The sequence below is a fragment of the Vipera berus genome (assembly GCF_964194415.1).
Source record: "Vipera berus genome assembly, chromosome: 14".
NCBI classification, from domain to species: domain Eukaryota; kingdom Metazoa; phylum Chordata; class Lepidosauria; order Squamata; family Viperidae; genus Vipera; species Vipera berus.
Genome location: NC_138217.1, coordinates 11,058,549 through 11,075,292, shown reverse-complemented (window position 1 = coordinate 11,075,292; position 16,744 = coordinate 11,058,549). Strand labels below are relative to the sequence as shown.

Sequence of the window (16,744 nt, the reverse complement as noted above, 5' to 3'; positions counted from 1 at the left end):
TTTTTGTGAAAGTTCTTCCTTTCATCTCTGTTCATCTACTTCCCACACGGTGGTTAAACTTGGTGGAACAGTGGGCTAATGCCTCCTTAAGTAACACCAGCTGCCTGCAATTAGTGCAGGTTCGAGTCCCACCAGGCTCAAGGTTGACTCAGCCTTCCATCCTTCCGAGGTAGGTAAAATGAGGACCCAGATTGTTGGGGGCAATAAGCTGACTTTGTTATAATGCCGCTTGGGGTGTGTGTGTGTGAAAGCCCTAATAAGCAGGCATATACGGTACATAGAATGAAGGCTACTGCTAAGCTTGTAAGCCGCCCTGAGTCTTCGGAGAAGGGCGGGATATAAATGGAATTAAAATAAAATAAAATAAAATAAAATAAAATAAAATAAAATAAAACAAAATTCTCTTAGCAGGAGCTGACGTTGCACAAGAAGGAGAATGAACTTAAGAGAATTTCAGCAAACTCGAAGATGGCTTACCGGCTTCGACAGCTCTCCGAGTGAGAATTGGCGCTGCCTGAACTCAAACGGCAACGATGGCGTCTGGATTTCTCTGGACGGCTACGCGAGCTTTTGAGAGGAGAAAGCCAATGGAATAAAGGTCACCCATCCTCCTCGGGAACAAAGAGAAGGAATTGGAAATTTTGGCTCATGGATCTCTTAACCTTAAAGGCAATCGATCGATCGTGGTAAGGAATTGCTCAAGGTGACATACACAGAGCTCTGGGTGGACCAAACAGTCTCCTAAAAACTCAACCCGCCCAACTCTCCCATCGTGGGCGCCTGGAAAGACAGGTGCCGTTTAGCCCACCAGAACCGGCGTAGGCCCAGCCAGCGTCTCTCAACTTACCGCTTTTTGTGTTTCTTCCCCTCCTTCCTTTTTCTCTTGGGGCTGGATGAACTAAATAAGAAACAGATTGATTACTTGGCTGCTGTTCATCTCTCAAGAGGCTCCTAGAGCAGGCAAATCTGTCCGAAACATAATTCAGCTTATTCCTTGAGCCACTGTCAAGAAATCAGGAGTCCAGGCAGTTCAACCGAATCCAGGTTTATGGTATGTTAATACTCGCTATAGGTAGTCCTATAGAAAACAACCAAGCTCAGAGACCACCAAGGATCCCACAGTCCTCCTCCTCTTCCTCCTCCTCCTCCTCCTCCTCCTCCTCCAACTCCACTCCTTTCTAGCACTGATGATGTTCCCTAGTTGGGTCATGAAATGTCTGCAAGAAAACCACCAAGCTCAGAGAGCACCCAGGACCCCACAGACTTTTTCCTCCTCCTCCTCCTCCTCCGAAACCCAACTCTTTTAGTATTGATGATGTTCCCTAGTTGGGTCATGAAACGTCTACAAGAAAACTACCCAGCTCAGAGAGCACCAAGGATCCCACAGTCCTCCTCTCCTTTTTCTTCCTCCTATCTCCTCCTCCTCCTCCTCCTCTCCTCAATCCCCACTCCCTCTAGCACTGATGATGTTCCCTAGTTGGTTCATGAAACGTCTGCAAGAAAACCACCAAGCTCAGAGAGCACGAAGGATCCCACAGTCCTAATCTCCTTTTTCTTTCTCCTATCTCCTCCTCCTCCTCCTCCTCCTCCTCCTCCTCCTCCTCCTCCTCCTCCTCTCCTCAAGCCCCACTCCTTCTAGCACTGATGATGTTCCCTAGTTGGGTCATGAAACATCTGCAAGAAAACCACACAGCTCAGGGGGCACCAAGGACTCCTCATTTCAATCCTGAGCTGCAAACATCCTCCTTTAAAGTAAAGGATATTTCAATATTCTTGGTTAATTAAGAAATGGTTCTATCATATGGGAAATTTTAATAGGGGGGCCTAGCTGTGAAGGGTCTCTGTAACATGTTCATTCTGGCAAACAGCTGCTCTGACTGAGCACTGGAAAAAGTACTTTATTCTGCGATTCTAGGTTTATATTGCTGAGGCAGGGGTCAAAGCCACCACTCTCCTTACCTGTGTCTTTTCTTCTTTGAAGACATCCTGCAAAACACACACACACACACACACAAATACATGTAAACACACTGCAAACTGGGGAAAGAAAAAAAATCAAACCCAGGAAGATTTCGAGAGTCAGCGAATATTTTGATCAAACAGGTTTGAAATACAGTAAGAATAAAAAAGATGCTATTTCAAAAACCAAAGAAACGCATATCAGGGTGGAACATCTGTATGAAATCCTGACACACACACCCCGCTAAAAATAAGATTTTCAAAAAAATAGAGAGCAGAAGCAGACATGCCCCAGGGGGATACAAGTGGTCCTCAGCTTACGAGCAGGATGGACACCAGAATTTCTGTTGCTAAGCTTGATATTATTATTATTGCCTCTGGAATACCACATCTGCCCTTCGTTGCCAGCTTTCCAACATCACAGCCCACAAATTATGTTAAACAAAGCAGATCCACATGGATCTATTCCAGGAAAAATAACATCCAGTGGAAAAAATGTACCTGTTTCTTTTCCTTTTCTTTGAACTCTTCTTTTTCTTCTTCTTCTTTGGAGGAGAAACACTGTAGGAGGGAGATCTAGGAAGAAGTTAACAGAAGTTAGGTTGATTTGATTAAGCCTGCCAGAGGAATCTGTAGCTTGAAGTAGGAGAGAAGAATCTATTTAGTCTTTTTATTTTCTTATCAGAGTTTGTTGTATGTTAAAATACACACAGAAACAAAAATTAAGAAAGGAAGGAAAGAAGGAGGGAGGGAGGGAGGGAGGGAGGGAGGGAAGGAAGGAAAGAAGGAGGGAGGGAGGGAAGGAAGGAAGGAAGGACAGAAGGAAGGAAGGAGGGAGGGAAGGAAGGAAGGAAGGAAGGAAGGAAGGAAGGAAGGAAGGAAAGAAGGAGGGAGGGAGCGAAGGAAGGAAAGAAGGAGGGAGGGAAGGAAGGAAGGAAGGAAGGAAGGAAGGAAGGAAAAATAGGGAGGGAGGAAGGAAGGAGGGAAGGAGGGAAGGAAGGAAGGAAGGACAGAAGGAAGGAGGGAGGGAAGGAAGGAAGGAAGGAAGGAAGGAAGGAAAGAAGGAGGGAGGGAGCGAAGGAAGGAAAGAAGGAGGGAGGGAAGGAAGGAAGGAAGGAAGGAAGGAAGGAAAAATAGGGAGGGAGGAAGGAAGGAGGGAAGGAAGGAAGGAAGGAAGGAAGGAAGGAAGGAAGGAAGGAAGGAAGGAAGGAAGGAAGGAAGGAAAGGGTCTTTAAGAAGAGACTGGACATTCCCTTCCAGCTCTGTTCTGATTGATTGATTGATTGATTGATTGATTGAAACATCTTCAAAGAAAAACAAAGGAAGTCCAGTTGCCTTTTGAAAAAGCACCTTTGGGTCAGGGCTGAGTTCTTTTGGGACTTTGACTATTTGGGACCACGGATCGATGGTCCTTCACTTACCTCCTTCTTTTCTTCCTTGCTGATTTTTTCTTCTTTTTCTTTCCCTTGGATGGAGGTGGGGAAGATTCAGCATCCCAAGATGGACTTTGGGGAAAAAAGAAAATAATAATAATAATAATAATAATAATAATAATAATAATAATAATAATAATAATAATAATAATAATAATAATAATAATAATGGCATTGACAAATTCGCCATTAGTCCATTGGAAAAGGCGGCCTTACTACGTTTAATTGCCACGTTCTGGGTAATTTAGTCATGCCTGAAATTAAGTGTCTCTTGGAAGGAGAAATTGCAGATATAATGAGGAAGTTACTGTATGTTAGCTCACTTAGCACTAAGTTTTCAAAGACACATTTATTGAGGTTAACAAGTCCGTAATAGATTTCTACATTTGGCTTACTTTCCCTAAGTATGTTTTTAAAACAAATTAGTCGCAATTCGATTTGGTTTGGGAGGGGGTGCCTAGTTGGACGGCCGTATAAGATTTTTTAGGAATAAATAAATCTCAAAAATGTATATTTAAGAGCTGTTGATGATTAAAAGCAGCGTATTCAATAGAAATTCATTAACAGGAATCCCGTTACTTTTCCAGGGCTGTCTCTTTCTCTCTCTGTGTGTGTGGTGTGCAGATCATGAGAACGGTGTGTGGGTGACTTACAACCTCAGCTTGCAGCCATTTGTTAAGCAATCACTCAAAGTTGCAATGGCACTGGAAAAGCGACTTACAGCCCGTCCTCACACTTACGACCTACAAAGCAGTCTGATGATCACATGGACAAAAATGGACACATCTGCTTGGGGGATATAAAGCTAAGGACAGCCCTGAGCAGGTTTGTGGAACTGGCGTTAAGTGGGGTGATCAAAGATCACACAGGTAAATGCACCTGTCCCCCTTGGCAAGCCGCCCGGGAGACATTTTGTGAGTGCGCCCTCAATACCGAATGCGATTTATCAGCTCAGCTTCATGGCACGGCCTAAAGACAGATGGAGCCGGAAAGCTGCAGGTGCTATGCATCAAGGTAAAAACTCAACTTTTCATTATTATTATTATTATTATTATTATTATTATTATTATTATTATTATTATTATTATTTCCAGAGGACAATTTCATTGGCTTTTGATATCTCCGGGAGCTGATCGGATTCTGATTCTTTCCGACGGCTCTTGAAGACCGTTTGAAAGAGGTGGGGGGGGGGGCGCAAAAAAGCATCTCCTTGGCCTCAAAGACAGAGATTTGAAGCAGACGGCGTCCGCTCTGTTCTCTCTCCCTGCTAGCAGATAACGAATAGACGGAACATCTCCTCAATTCTGGGATCGTTTTTTTAAGCAAATCGGACCCTTTAAATCGCCTCCTTGATTTCCCGGGCTTGAAAGGGAAAAAAGATAGAGGGAGGGAAAGCAGAAGAAAAAGAAAGGTAAGGAGGATGGTAAGAGAGAGAGATGATGAACTTGCCAAGGGATTTTTTTTTAAAAAAATAATAGTTTCCATACGAGAAAGGTTTGATCTCTGGGAGATTAAAAAAAAAAAGGGAGTGAACCCCAAATTGATCTTTCCCCGACTGCCTTCCTGTGATTGCTAGGTATTAGAGAGACTCGTGGTTTTTTGTTTTTTTTACAGCTGTCAGAGCTGACCATCATGGGCCGAGGGTCAAGAAAGTCGAGATGTCCACCGTGACCCCGGGATCAAAGCCCCACCAGAGTCACGGCGGCCATCTTGACTTTCTGACCCTCCCTGCCAGCTGCCTGCTTGTATATTCTTCACGTAATGCTTGCTCGTTTCATCAAACCGCCTTGAATAAAAGACCGACAATCTGAAAAAGGGGGCATTTTCCTTGCTTGCTGAAAATCTGAAAATCAGAACTGAGCTAGTATTATACAAGAGTCGTGGGAAAAGGTGACTTGCAAACTGGTCCTCGTGCTTACAACCAACGCCAGCATCCCCCATCATCATGGGGTCAAAATTCAAAGCCTTGGCAACCGGCACATATTCATGACGGTTGCGAGGTCCTGGGTCTACGTGATTCCCATTTGTGACCTTCCGAGCGGGCAAAGTCGACGGGGGTAATGGCTTAATGACCATGTTAACAACCCGCAGTGATTCGCTTAACGTCCATGGTCATAAAACTCACTTAACCCCTTGGCTTAACAACAGAAATTTGAATCTCAGTTGTGCCTGTAAGTCAAGGAAACCTACAGTATACAAGATGGACTTAGGAAATGCAAGTTGCAGGAACTGGGGGTGTCTAGCTTAATGGAAAGAAGGACTGGGGTGACATGATAGCAACGTTCCAGTATTTGAGGGGCTGCCCCAAAGAAAAGGGGGCTCTATCTATTCTCCAAAACACCCGAAGGCAGGGCAAGAAGCGACGGATGGAAACTAATCAAGGAGAGAAGCAACCTGGAATTAAGGAGAAACTTCGTTACAGTGAGGATAATTAACCAGTGGAACTGCTTGCCACCAGAGGTTGTGGGCGCTTCATCACTGGAGGTTTTTAGGAAGAGATTGGACAAACGTTAGTCTGGAATGGTATAGGGTTTCCTGCTTGAGCGGGGGGGCTGGACTAGAAGACCTCCAAGGTCCCTTCCAGCTTCACTCTGATTGACTGTTTGATAGGACTGCCTATCCATTGCAGTCCTCGGCTTAAATGCTGAGAATGGAGCAGGGGACTAAAGAGATTTGGGTTTAGGGCTGAGCATCGGCTCTCACCTGCGTGATTTTTGTGACTTGTTTTCCAGGCTGTTCTTCTGCCTCTCACAGCCGTGGACGTTGAGGGCTTCTCCAGCTGGGTGTGCCTCTTTGGAAGGGGTGACTTCTGTTGGAAGAGGCAGGCAGCTGCGGACATAAAATTGAAAGATGGACAATAACGTCTTCAAAATATGTTCTCAGGTGGCCCAGAGGTTGGAGTACCCTGGGCTAAGCTACCTCTTATCTAACTGGTCCCTAGACATCCTCTCCCCGCCCCCCCCAGGTCATTCTCACATACCACTACCTTTTCTTGCAGCCTTTGCAGCCTGGCAGTGTTGTAAATAGCGCCCTTTTCCTTTCAATTTTGCTGTGTTGTTTTGGCATCTGTAGCGTGTGTGTGTGTGTGCGCGCACACACACACACACACACACACACACACAGAGCCACAGAGAGACCCACACCGCTCCTTGACCTTTGGCGCTAATGATGCAATCGCCATAAATTAAAGAATAAACGAATCACAATGAATTAAAGGATAACGACCTGCCCTTTACACACACACACACACACACTCACTCACACACACAGAGTCATCTGCCTGCAGTAGCGGCTTGCTCTGTCGAATGGTAGGACTGGGACCGCTGCAAGCGGGTGGAAATTGCAACCGTGGGTGAAAAAATGCGTTCTTCCCCACAGCTACGGGGTCAGGAGTCAGCACTTTTCCAAATATTGCCTTTGAATTATTAAAGTGAAATTGCTAGAACCGGCAAGGGGGGGGGGCGCTTTCCTGCTGCGTGGAATTAATTCTGGTTTCCCATCGCGTTTAAAAGGAGAAACAAAATCACGTCGAATTTAACATTTCGCCCGGTGTGCAAATCCTCTTCTTTTTTTTTTGAATGTAGCTCTCACAGTATGGATTTATCTCCTTGGGCAGGAACAGACAATGATCGGGTGAGGACCAGAGAAGCTGGTTAACAGGTCATAAACCCCCCCTTTGCAGGTAGTTCGTAAGTTTGAATGGTCACTAAGAAATTGGACATAAACTGAGGGTTGCCTGTATAGGATGTGGATTTTGATGCATCTGCAGGGGGTTCCAGAACTCAAGATGGGCGGGGGGGTCATGGCTCTGTCCCCTGTTTTATGTGGATCGATGTAGTATACATCTACCAAGAGCTAAACGGCCGGTCATAACTGGAGGAGTAGCTGTAGAGAGCCGATGAATGATGTTACACAGTATCTGGAGAACTCTGGGCATCACAAAAGCCTGACTCCAATCCTAATCGTAAAGGTTGATTTTGGACTTTTGCTGTATGAAAATTGAGTTGTCCGGCTTCCTATCACAGGCAGTCCACATTTTGTGGTTATAACTTCAGGGGCCTGCTCATGGTTGGTGGACCCCTTAGAAAACTTTCTCAAAATGTGCGATGACACTGAGCAAATAGTTGAGCATATTCCCCCAGGTTGCCATCAAAAGGCCTTCAATCTGCCTCATATCCTGGCATGGAAGAAATGAGCCCCAGTCTTTGATTAAGCTTCCTGTAGGGAACTTTCTGATAATCCTTTCCTTTAAGATTAAAATAAGGATGGCTGGTCTGCTGCGGAGGCTGTTCCATGACAGAAACCATAGTCTGCAAAAGAAAGGGAGGGAGGGAGGAAAGAAGGAAGGAGGTGAGGGAGGGAGAAAGGGAAGGAAGGAAGGAAGGAAGGAAGGAAGGAAGGAAGGAAGGAAGGAAGGAAGGAAGGAAGGAAGGAAGGAAGGAAGGAAGGAGATGGAGTGTGTGAGAAACTGAGTGAATGAATAAGGGAGGGAGGGAGGAAGAGGAAGGCCATGAGAGAGGGAGGGAGAGATTAAGGAAGGAGATGAAGATAGATGGAGGAGGGGAGGAAGAGAGAAAGAGAAGGAAGGAAGGAAGGAAGGAAGGAAGGAAGGAAGGAAGGAAGGAAGGAAGGAAGGAAGGAAGGAGATGGAGTGTGTGAGAAACTGAGTGAGTGAATGAATAAGGGAGGGAGGGAGGAAGAGGAAGGCCATGAGAGAGGGAGGGAGAGATTAAGGAAGGAGATGAAGAAGGGTGGAGGAGGGGAGGGAGGAAGAGAGGAGAGGAAGGAGGAAGATGAAAGAGGGAAGGAGGGAAGAAGGAAGGATGATAACAATGGAATAGGGAGGGAGGGATGGAAAGAAGGGAGGGAGGGAGGGAGGGAGGGAGGGAGGGAGAAGGAGGGTGGATGAGGAGAATGAGTGACAGAATGAGTGAATGAATGAATGGGGAAGGGAGAAAGGAAGGAGAGAAGAAGGAGGGCAGCGGAAGGGAGGGAAACATCCATCAAAGGACTAACCCAAAGGATTACAGTACAAGCATCTACAGTTCAATGAAAATGTGCAGCGCTGAAATCAAGGTAGCTTGGAGTGGCTTGGAGATAATTTATTTCCATTAAAATTGGTCCCAAGGCAAGGATAAAAAAATCCACAGATGGTAACGGAGCTGCAGTGCTGCCTTATTCCAAGACCTGCTATGAATTAGCTCCGGTAGCACAAATGGCACTAAAAAAAAAAAAATCTTAAAAACTACAAGCTGAATTGCTGGTTGATTCTATTTTAGCTTTGCGTGTGGTACAAACACAATCAATGTTTGGGCTTGAAGGCAGACCTGACTAAGGAAGAAAAGTTATAAAAGTTAATGTACTACTTTCATTCCAGGGCTAAAGCAACATGATCTTGCACGTCTGAAGGCAATCTGACTTATCCTCTCCTCCTTTTCACTTCCCTGGGGGCGAGGGAGAATTAAACCTGAGATGTTTCCACAAATTACACTTCTGCTTCGGATCTATCTGATTGCTGTTTGGGTTCTGCCTTTCCCCCCTGTTTCTCAAGAATATCCATCAACTGCCATTTCTAAACCACGCTTTGAGGCTTGGATTCCCTAAGGTGAATCCAGAAAATTATGACTTATTGAACAAACTAGGATTCAACGAGCCATGTCTTGGAGCGATTTGAGAATCTAGCCAGTATGTTCCTTCGGGTGCTGCTAAAAACTCCTGAGATCATGAGCAAACTGTCCGTTTTAGAAAGCTGAACCACAAAAAGAGATATGGCTAATTTTAGGGGATGCCCATAATGACAGCTCAGACTACAGTTGCAAGCTACGCTCCACAGTGCCTTAACCTACAGATAACCAGAGACTCCTGAGTTAATCCAATTTCCTGGATCTTCCTATCCCAGTGAACAGCTGGACTGGTTACACATTAATCTTATGGGGACAGCTTACGAAACGGGATGGGTGGATCAGGCATAATTTTTATGAAACATTGTATCCTAGGAATCAATTTAGGAAGCAAGACTCCAAGCAATTTCAACCAGGCGTGTCAATTACAAGTGTCAATTTCTCTCTCTCTCTCTCTCTCTCTCTCTCTCTCTCTCTCTCTCTCTCTCTCTCTCTCTCTCTCTCTCTCTCTCTCTCTCTCTCTCTCTCTCTCCATCTCCCTGTCTCTGTTTCTCTGTCTCTTCGTCTCCTGTCTCTTTCCCTCTCTGTCTTTCCATTTGTCTGTCTCTGTCACTCTGTCTGTCCTTCTCTCTCTCTGTCTCTCTGTCTCTCTGTCTCTCTCTCTCGGGATGGCTGCAAAGGTTGTAAGCGTGACAATCAGCCATAAGTCATCTTTTTCAATGTTGCTCTACCTTCGGCGACTAAACAACTGGTTGCAAATCAAGGACTACTTGTAGTTAAAACCTCCCCCTGCGAATGTAGATAGCGATTTGTAGAAAAGAGGCAAGGCTGGTTTGAAATTGCCTTCCCTGAACGACGTTTTAAACATATGCCTCAAGTTATAATAAATCTGTAAAACTAGCAAACTGCTTGCCCAACTGCCAATTAGGTATTTCCGATGGCAGAAAGCATAGTATGATAACCCAGGGATTTTATGCAGGGTTTCCAAGACAGCATTTGGATATGTTTAAAAGGAAATTAGAACAAGAAGGGGGGAAAAAATGTCTAAACACGTTGGCACCATTTTTACAACATTCTAACCGTAACTGCTTGGCTTCCATTCTTTGTATCTCACAATTACAACTATGGTGCCATCCGCAAAATTCACGATGTTTCTAATTAAAGTAATTGGCCAACGTGGGCATACATCTCGAGACCCATTTCTAAGCTGATAAAAATAGGTGTTCAGCTTCTGCAATTGGAAATATTTGCCTTTATGGACAAGCCTCAATAGATTCCAGAATTTCCCTCTTAAGCCATGATGGTTATAAGTTGGGCCTGATTTTATTACTTCTTTTGCAGCGGTTGTTAGCTGAACAGCACAGTCCTTAAATGAACAGAGGAGTTGTTAAGTGAGCATGGTGGTCATCCACATCCTCCTATGGGTTTGTTTGTTTGTTTTGCTGGAAATTACCATAGAAATGTCCTAAATGGTGATTCTGGAACACTACATGAAGGTGAACTGGTTGTGTTCAGTGTGGGTTGTGTGACTACAGCGTTCGTGCGTGTGTGTGTTTGTGCAACACTTGGAACTCTGGAATTGGGTCATAAGTAGCTTTGGAGTGTGTGTGTGGGGGGGTGTTTGTTGTAATTTTGAACAGTTGCTAAAGTGACGGTCGTTAAGCAAGGACCGCTTGTACTGTATTTATTTTATTCATTTGCCTGCTTTCCAAATAATAACTTTGTGGAAGCCTTTGAGCTCAACGTCAGGCAGTGCGTGTCCTTGCCTGAGCAATTGTTTGATCTTAATCCAACATTTAAGCTATTACAAGGTGTATTGACTTTTTCTGTCCGCATTAAAAAAGAAAGAAAGAAAAAAAGGAAAGCAGATTATTGCTGAAGAGACAAGAATTCCAGCAACTAAATAACTTCATTTAAGAAGCCAATACACACACACACACCCCGCGTCTCTTTCTAGACTTTCTGATTTTATTTCCAAAAACCTTTTTAAGATCAAGCAAGGAGGCACGTTCTCGGATAATGGAGAAAGTGGCTGTGGTCGGTTTAAAGGGCGGTATATAAATCTAAATAAAATAAAAAAATAAAATAAAATAATCATGCTCTCCTGATATTTGAGGGGCTGGCCACCAAGAAAAGGGGGCTCTAAAGCAGGGGGTGTCCAACGTGTGGCAACTTGAAGACCCTGGGACTTCAACTCCCAGAATTCCCCAGCCCCAGGAAAATTCTGGCTGTGGAATTCTGGGAGTTGAAGTCCACGGGTCTTCAAGTTCTCACAGGATGGACGCCCTCCGCTCTAAAGCAGCACCCGGTGAAGGAAACGTCAGAAGCTTATTTCCAGCTTGGGCTAAGTTGGCTGGAAGATGATTCAGTCCGAGAGAAATCGATTAAATTTAAATAGAGAGAAAGATTAGAAATCAGAGGCAGTGTTTTCTTAATTATAGCAGCTAATCACGGAAGGAACGGTGGGAGGACTGAGCTGGTTTCCTTCCCTCTGTACGTATATCGGTGGCTTGTAATGAGATGTCTGTTAGATGTTTAGTGCCAGCCATTGGCAGTTCCCCAAAAGGATCATCAGATGGAGGCAAAGAGGCTTCTTTGCTTCCACTGATGAGCCAAGGGTCTCGGACCCACAGCCCCATTGGTGAGAGAGTTTTATGGTCAGGGAGGGACCAAGACCCCCCATAAATACCTCTGCACAAGGGGCTGTCCTTTGTTCTAATCCTAGCCTTCTTGCTTCTTGTTCCAGTTCTATTCTCCAGTTCTATCTCTACTCCTAACCTCTATTTTAGTCATGTAATGCTAGCTTGTTTTCTTTTATTTTATTTCTCTCTCACATGCAGGCATGAATGCTTTCATGCCAAGTATTTCTTTCTCTTTGATCTATCATGAATAAAACTAATATGATTGCATCTCTACGTGATGCTTTTTGCTTGGAAGCTCCTTTAACGATTCACTCGTGAGAACACCTCACAATGTCTGTCAGTGGTAATTCACTTGGGGACTTTGTCAGAAGCGAAGAAATGTAATAACAATAATAACTCCCAATCAAGGCTGGGTCTAGCAGGAACGTGGTCTATGTAACGTGGTTCCCACTGGAAAAGAGGAGGAGGAGGGGGGGGAGGAGGAGAGGAAGGGAATTAAACACACTTACGCAAACAATGAGAGGCTCCTGTAGCTTACAAGGTCCCTGTAGTTTTAATTGTGCAACCAGACAGGAACCACTCTCACAGACAAAAACACGATGAAATGTTTAAGCTAATCTTTTAACGGGAAACGAGGTTACTTCGGGAAGAAAGCCGTGACGGAAATGGCTTGAATTGCAAAAAGCGTCAATTTGCCTGAGATATAAATGACTTGAAATGGGATCCAGTTCTAGGATAGGCATTTGTCTGAAATGGTATAGAGTCTCCAGGGGGTTGGACTAGAAGACCTCCAAGGTCCCTTCCAACTCTGTTATTCTATTCCATTCCATTCCATTCCATTCTATTCTATTCTATTCTATTCTATTCTATTCTATTCTATTCTATTCTATTCTATTCTATTCTATTCTATTCTATTCTATTCTATTCTATTCTATTCTATTCTATTCTATTCTATCCTTTCCTGCTTGAGCAGGGGTTGGACTAGAAAGACCACCAAGGTCCCTTCAGATTCTATCATTCTGTTACAAACTTTTCGCGTGTAACCATAGGGTTGTGTTTGCACAACAGCCTAGTGCTCCTTGCACAGAATCCTTAACGGGATTAAGGATTCAGTTCAACTGGATTAGCCACCACGTTTCAAACTTGCTTGGGGGGGGGGAGAGAGAAAAAATCCTTCCTGCCATCAGCGGCACCGTCTGAACGGCTGAGTAGGGATCAAAGCAGACCCAACACCCTAGAGTGGCGGTGTTGTGTCAGAGCTATTCTAGGCAGTGCTTTTTTTGTAAAAGAAAAAGGTGCCGGAACTCACACGTGTCATACAACCCGCCTTGCCTACCCTACAAGGTTCCATCCAAAAAAGGTGCCGGAACTCCGTTCTGAGCGTTCTATGAGAAAAAAAGCCCTGATTCTAGGAATGCCAACTCTATTACTGTTCTGTTTTTTGGTTTTTTTTGCCTCTGTGCAGCTGCATCAGGGAAGAAAACCAGGGCAGGAACGGATAAAAAATGGAGAGGATTTCCCCCTTCCCCTATCTTTCTACAGTAAAGCTCACTTCAGTAAAATCTTTATTTTTTTAAAAAAAATATTATTATAATTCTGGCAACAGGGAAACGGAAGACAAGGGAAATGGGAAACTTTCCAGTGTCTTTGGCATTATCTAAAAATAGCCGGTGCGTGACAGGCCCAGCTGTCCTGTGTCAGGGACTGCTGGCACACAAAATTGAATTGAATACCTCAGAAAAGAGATTGCTGAGTCAGTCATCCGTGCAGACCATCTACCACTAGTTGGCGTCACCATGGTTTACCCAATGAAACACAGTTTTCTGGAATTTAGGCTATAAGCTATGACTGAGAATCCAGAATGCCTGGGTTGAGATAACACATGGAACAATGTCCCCGCAAACCATGTTGTCAAGGAGGATTTAATTCCCTTCTCAGCCCAATGGTCTAGTCCAGTGTAAGGCTGAGGTTCATTGTGCGAACCCAATGAATATATTTTATTGTTTTTTTCTTTTGATGGGCAGTCCTCAACTTATGACTGCAACTGGGATCAGAATTACCTTTGATAAGAAAGGTACATTGCTAAGCAACTCAAAAAAAAAGTAGCGCAAGATAGGAAGACGTGGGAAGACTTGGCTGTAGGAGATGACAAGGCTCAGACTGAGGGAGGAATCTAATGTGTCATCAGTCATGAGTCCCTGCGTGCCCACATGAGATTTAAGTCCAGCCTCCTTAATTGAATGCCTCCTTAATTCCTGCTCATTCCTCCTCACCATTTGTAGCTCAGATTCTTGTAGAGAGCTTAAGCTTGCAATTAATCTTTATACTCATTCAAACTGCCTGAATCTCCTGATTTCCCCAGAGCTTGACTCTGACTCATAGAATCATCAAGAGCCATACATGTTGGAATTCATTGTTGGAATGTATTTCTATGCAACCACCACAGCCAGTAGAGGGCGATATTTACGAGTTTGGATCTCGGGTATATACTCTCTGCTCTTTGGTTCTGAGCAGTTTCCTATTACAGTTAAAACAGTTAAGCAGGAAAGCACATGGTGCTTGTGCACTTTATTTGATCTGTGGTGCTTTATATAAAGCAGAATCTCTAACAATGCAAGACTGAATGAATAATATCATCATCATTATCATCATCCAGCAAGGTAGTTGTTTGCACCTGGTTTTCTCAGCGTTTTTGCCACCCTCATTAAGCAAATTGCTGCCGTTGTTACACGAATCCCATGATCAGAAAGCTGAATTTCAAAAAATAAAATAAAATACAATGGTGATTGGAGAACTCATCTCCAAATCTGGAACTGGGCAGATATACCAAGGAAGGAAACAGCCAGGAATACAGTTCAAAATGTCTTTAGATGCAAACCGTTCTCCGCAAGGGAATTTTATTCTGGTTCCCAGGTCGCTGTGCCAACTGAGCAACGTCTGATTACTGCCTCCCAATTATTTTCATCAGGGGGGAAGAAATCTCCTGTGGAAAGGCCTCCTTAATCTTATCACACAAAACACACAAGTGCAATTACACCAGAGTCTCCAGCTCTTTAAGCACGATATCTATCAAGCAATCACAGATTCCCCCACAGCTTCAACCCTTCCCTTTCACCGAGGTGCAGTCAATCTTTTTAAAAAAGCACAGTCTCCCAGTCTGCTTGCATCCGGGAACGAAATTAGCCAGGGAAGAAAGCCGTACGGTTGCTGAGGATCAGGAAGATGACCTTGAAAGAGGAAAAAAGTGGGAACCGCTGCATAAGCAAAAGGGGTTGAAGCGAATGGAAGTTCCAGAACAGCCAGATAACATTGGGAAGCGGAGCAGACAAACACCTTTCCAATTCACTACAGTGTAAGAAGGAGGAGGAGATACAGCAGAATCAGACTTACAGTCTTCTGTTATTGTAGCCAGTCTCGGTACAAGTGGTCCTCAATTTACAACCGTTCATTTAGTGACTGACGTTACAATGGCACGGAAGAAAGTGGCTTGGGAGTCAGGACCGTTTTTCAAAGTTGGGACCGTCGCAGCATCCCCCTGGTCACGTGATCAAAATTCAGACACTTGGCAACTGCTTCGTATTTATGACGGTCGCAGTGTCCCCGGCTCATGTGATTTCCCCTTTGGTGATCTTCTGACCAAGCAAAGCCCGTGGGGCAAGCCAGATTCTCTTAACGACCGTGTGGCTAACTTAACAACTGCAATGATTCACTTGACAACGGTGGCCAGAAAGGTGGTAACCAGGGGGCAAAATATCACTTGACCACTTGTCTCGCTTAACAACATCCATTTTGCTTCAGTTGGGCTTGTAAGTGGAGGATGACCTGTAAGAAGTAGTTTTAGCCCTTCTGTGGAGTTGATTTCCTGGTCTGGAAAGTTCAGTAAATAACTTTATTTAATTGTTTGCTTATGAGCCCAAGTTATATAGCTGCCCATCTCACGTCTATATCTGGGTAAATGCCAGGTGTGTGAATTATATCTTCCAGAATCAAACTGCGCGGCTAACCATTTCACCGTATGGTCTCAGAACATGCTTGAATTCTTTCCCTGAGCCCATTATCATTTGACATTTGGCTCCTTTTTGGAAAATTTCAACTTTCTATTAAAATAAAAGCCAGGCACCATCAATCTTCCTATTCCTGCACTGTGGCTTTTCATCCTAGACATCGCATCTTCGTTTTTAATTAGTGTCATGCCTAACAATGCTTCGGTATGTTCCCTGACCTTCTTTTTCCAATTTGAGGGAGGAAACGTTGCTTTCCATTTAAAAAAAAAAATTAGAAGGAGAAGGAGGAGGAGAAGGAAGAAGAAGGAGGAGGAGGAGAAAGAGGAGAGGAAGAGGAAGGAGGAGGAAGAAGAAAGAGAAGGAGGAAAGGAAGATGAAAGAGGAGGAAGAAGGAGAAGAAGGAGAGGAAATAGGAGGAAGGAGGAGGAAGAAGGAGAAGGAGGAAAGGAAGATGAAAGAGGAGGAAGAAGGAGAAGAAGGAGAGGAAATAGGAGGAAGAGGAAGGAGGAGGAAGAAGAAGAAAGAGAAGGAGAAGGAGGAGAGGAAGAGGAAGAGGAAGAAGGAGAAGGAGGAAGAGAAGAAGGAGGAGGAGAAGGAGAGAAAGAGGAAGGAGGAGGAAAAGGAAGGAGGAGAAGAGGAGAAGAAAAATTGGGCATGTCTCACTTAATAACTGGGTCCTCATTTTAGTGACCTCAGAAGGATGGAAGGCTGAGTCAACCTTGAGCTGGTGTGGATCAAACTCCTGGCTGTGGGCAGTGAATTAGCCTGCAGTTCTGCATTCTAACCGCTGCACCGTCACGGCAGCAGCGGTATCAGTGCCCACTGCCAATCGTCCGAGACCCCCTCCTCCCCATCCAAAAAAAATTGCATGAGCATCTGAACCCCCAAAGTGTGCAAACGTGGGAAATAAAGAGAACATTGATTTGGGAAGAGAAGAAAAGCGAGAGCATCAGTGTTGGCTGCTTTATCTGCGCCCGTCCACCGAAAACAGCGATCTTCCTAGACTGGATAATATTCATCACGGCTATTCTCTGTGCTGCAATACATGACATTTATTTCTACATCTGCACCCAGGAAATCTAAAT

The 16,744-nt window shown here is 44.4% G+C and overlaps 1 protein-coding gene across 1 annotated transcript in view; it reads right to left on the bottom strand.

The window, feature by feature from the left end:
• Positions 1-16,744, bottom strand: part of SRRM4 (serine/arginine repetitive matrix 4) — a gene marked incomplete at both ends in the record, with an annotated part of 60,113 nt that overhangs the window by 15,513 nt on the left and 27,856 nt on the right. Inside the window, 6 exons of the mRNA XM_081338823.1 lie at positions 478-550; positions 848-898; positions 1,960-1,986; positions 2,461-2,535; positions 3,381-3,464; positions 6,096-6,221. Coding sequence (XP_081194949.1) covers positions 478-550; positions 848-898; positions 1,960-1,986; positions 2,461-2,535; positions 3,381-3,464; positions 6,096-6,221 — 436 coding nt within the window. The remainder of the gene's footprint in view (positions 1-477; positions 551-847; positions 899-1,959; positions 1,987-2,460; positions 2,536-3,380; positions 3,465-6,095; positions 6,222-16,744) is intronic.